At 27.2% G+C, this 2,412-nt stretch overlaps 1 protein-coding gene across 1 annotated transcript; it reads left to right on the top strand.

Moving 5' to 3' along the window:
• The first annotated feature begins 1,089 nt into the window (after positions 1-1,089).
• LOC120086267 (SsrA-binding protein) lies at positions 1,090-2,077 on the top strand. Its single transcript, XM_039042821.2, has 2 exons — positions 1,090-1,309; positions 1,564-2,077. Exons 1-2 carry the CDS (start codon positions 1,210-1,212, stop codon positions 1,707-1,709), a joined length of 246 nt encoding a protein of 81 aa, XP_038898749.1. The 5' UTR covers positions 1,090-1,209; the 3' UTR covers positions 1,710-2,077.
• Positions 2,078-2,412: the final 335 nt, after the last annotated feature.

The raw sequence follows: 2,412 nt of genomic DNA, 5'->3' as shown, positions 1-2,412 counted from the left end.
TTATATTATTATTTTTATTATTTTTTTCTTTTTTAATATATATATATATATTGGTATTAATATATTATATTACAATTTTAATGGTTGAAGTTTGGTCTAAAGTATCTATTATATCTCTAAACTTTTAATTGTGTAATTAATCTTTGAATTTTTAATTTTCAGTAAACTAGGTCGCCTCTAATAAATTTGAAATTTTTAAAAATTAAATAATTGATATAAATTTAAATTTTAAGTTCAATAAAACCTACTTTCTGTTTTGTGTCTAGTAAATCTGTGATTTGAATAAATTTGAAAGTTTGAGGACTAAATTCGTAATTTAACCTTATTGATATTAGTGCAAATTTAGTTTTTACCCTTTAATTTATTAGGTTTATTCAATTTTTACCTTAAAATTTCAATTTCATCAAGCTATATTATTGACTTAGATAAGTGTTGCAGTTGAATTCTGGCTAATTACCTACTGATTTTAACTCTAAAAAAAGCAATGCATGCACAAAATTTCATAAGTTCACTAATAAAAATAATATATAGCTTCACACAAATTTTAATTGGAATTATGCATAAATTAGCCATGGAATAATTTTGTCAAAAACTCACAAATTTAAGCAAAAATCTAGCTCTCCAATATCCTTTTTCTTTCTAATCCTATCAGTTTTTATTACCATACATATGTTTTATGATTTATCAAATACAAGAAAACATTTCTAAACCCTATTAGTGGGAGAATTAATTTTTCAACCATGTTTTAAATTTAAGGTAAGAATGGATAAAACTCCACGAATCTAAAAGTTGTATTATTTTTTTCTTATTAATATAATAGTTATAATTATAATAATTATTCTTAATATTATTTAAATCGGTGGGCTTATAGTACATAAAAGGCTAAGAGGAAATGAATTCAATCCATGACGACCATTTACTTAAGATTTAATATCCTACCAGTTTCTTTGATATCCATGATCAGACGAGTTGTCTCGTGAAATTAGTTGATATGCACGTAAGTTGGTATAGACATTATGAATATAAAATAATAATAATAATGATTTATTTAGATAAGAATAAAAAGTTGTGTTGCTCATCCTTCGGATCTTGCCGTCTCTTCTTCTTCTTCTCTCTCTTTTACTAATTTTTCTCTCTATATATTGTGACCCATTTCACTTCCAACGCCTTTCAGCCAAAGGCATTCTCAAACCTCAACATTACTTTACTATGGCTTCTTGGAAGAAAACCATCATTTCTCCCTTTAGGAAGGCTTGCACCATCTTCAACCAAAACACTCGAGATCCTAAAAAGTCTCATTCCGATTCAGGTTGGCTCTCGAATCTTTTAAGTACATATTCGAATAGTCATTCTATATCGACTTTAGTTTCTCATATATGTTATATTGTTCGAGTTTTTTTCCTTTCTTGTTTTGAAGTTACAATTCTTTGTTTTAATTTCTTACTACGTATCTATCTAAACATAGTTTACCTGTTTATTAATATCTTCTTCGAAGAATTTGAATTTTCATTCTACAATTGAATTTTTCCCAATTTCATTCTTTGTTTAATTCGGTTTTTCCAGAGCAAGAGAAGCGAGTGGACGTGAGGAATCTCCAAGGAGAGGTGATGGCATGTGGGTATGAAGATGTGCACGTGATGTGGTCCATTTTAGACAAGGCCAATTCTATTGCCACTGCTACCACTATCACTTGTAATGTGTCTTCTTAACGACCGATCCCGTCATTCGATGGATGTTAATTACTTAATTGTTGTAGATAAAGTATAATACGTCTCTCTCCCGCTTTCTCTACGTTATTTTGTGAGTTGATGATTTTGTTTATGTGTAGGGAATGAATCCCCATGATTTGAAGCTTTTAATCATGGTGAGATTTAAGATTTTTATTACTCTTAAATCTTGATTAATGCCAAAAAAAGAAAAAGAAAATCCTCTCTCTCTTTTTTCTGGGAAATAGAGCCTTATCTCTGAGGAAAGTGGCTCAGATCTGATTGGTTGGTCATATTTATTTATAATTTATGTATACCACTTTTCAAGGCCTTTATTTGAGAGAGAATAAAAGAGGCTTGGATTTTTATAATGATTTTTTTTCTTGCTGTAAATTACAATAATTTTTAGTCTTACTTATTACATTTTTTTTTTCTATTTTGTTTCTAGTTTGTTAAGGATATCAATCTTGACATGACATGTAGTTTTAATCATTTGCTTTATGAATAGATGTTTACCATTAATGGACAAGTTTGGAGTTTTGAATTATGAAATTGGATGTTGATTAATTAATATGATGAAGACTTTCATCAATTCAATTGAATATATAAAATTTAAGATGATAAAAGTGAATGTTTATTTATTATTATTATTTATATAAATTATATTAAAGAAAATTATATTAAATTACAATTTTAATCTTTACAC

This window comes from Benincasa hispida, chromosome 1 (genome assembly GCF_027475165.1).
Source record: "Benincasa hispida cultivar pf3 chromosome 1, pf3_genome.v1.1, whole genome shotgun sequence".
Lineage (NCBI taxonomy): Eukaryota > Viridiplantae > Streptophyta > Magnoliopsida > Cucurbitales > Cucurbitaceae > Benincasa > Benincasa hispida.
This window is presented reverse-complemented; position numbering and strand designations above follow the sequence as displayed.

Excerpts from the sequence above, each read along its gene's own strand:
- LOC120086267 (XM_039042821.2), top strand. The coding sequence starts at position 1,210 with ATGGCTTCTTGGAAGAAAACCATCATTTCTCCCTTTAGGAAGGCTTGC. Across the intron at positions 1,310-1,563 it reads AAAGTCTCATTCCGATTCAG|AGCAAGAGAAGCGAGTGGAC; the intron begins GTTGGCTCTCGA and ends CGGTTTTTCCAG.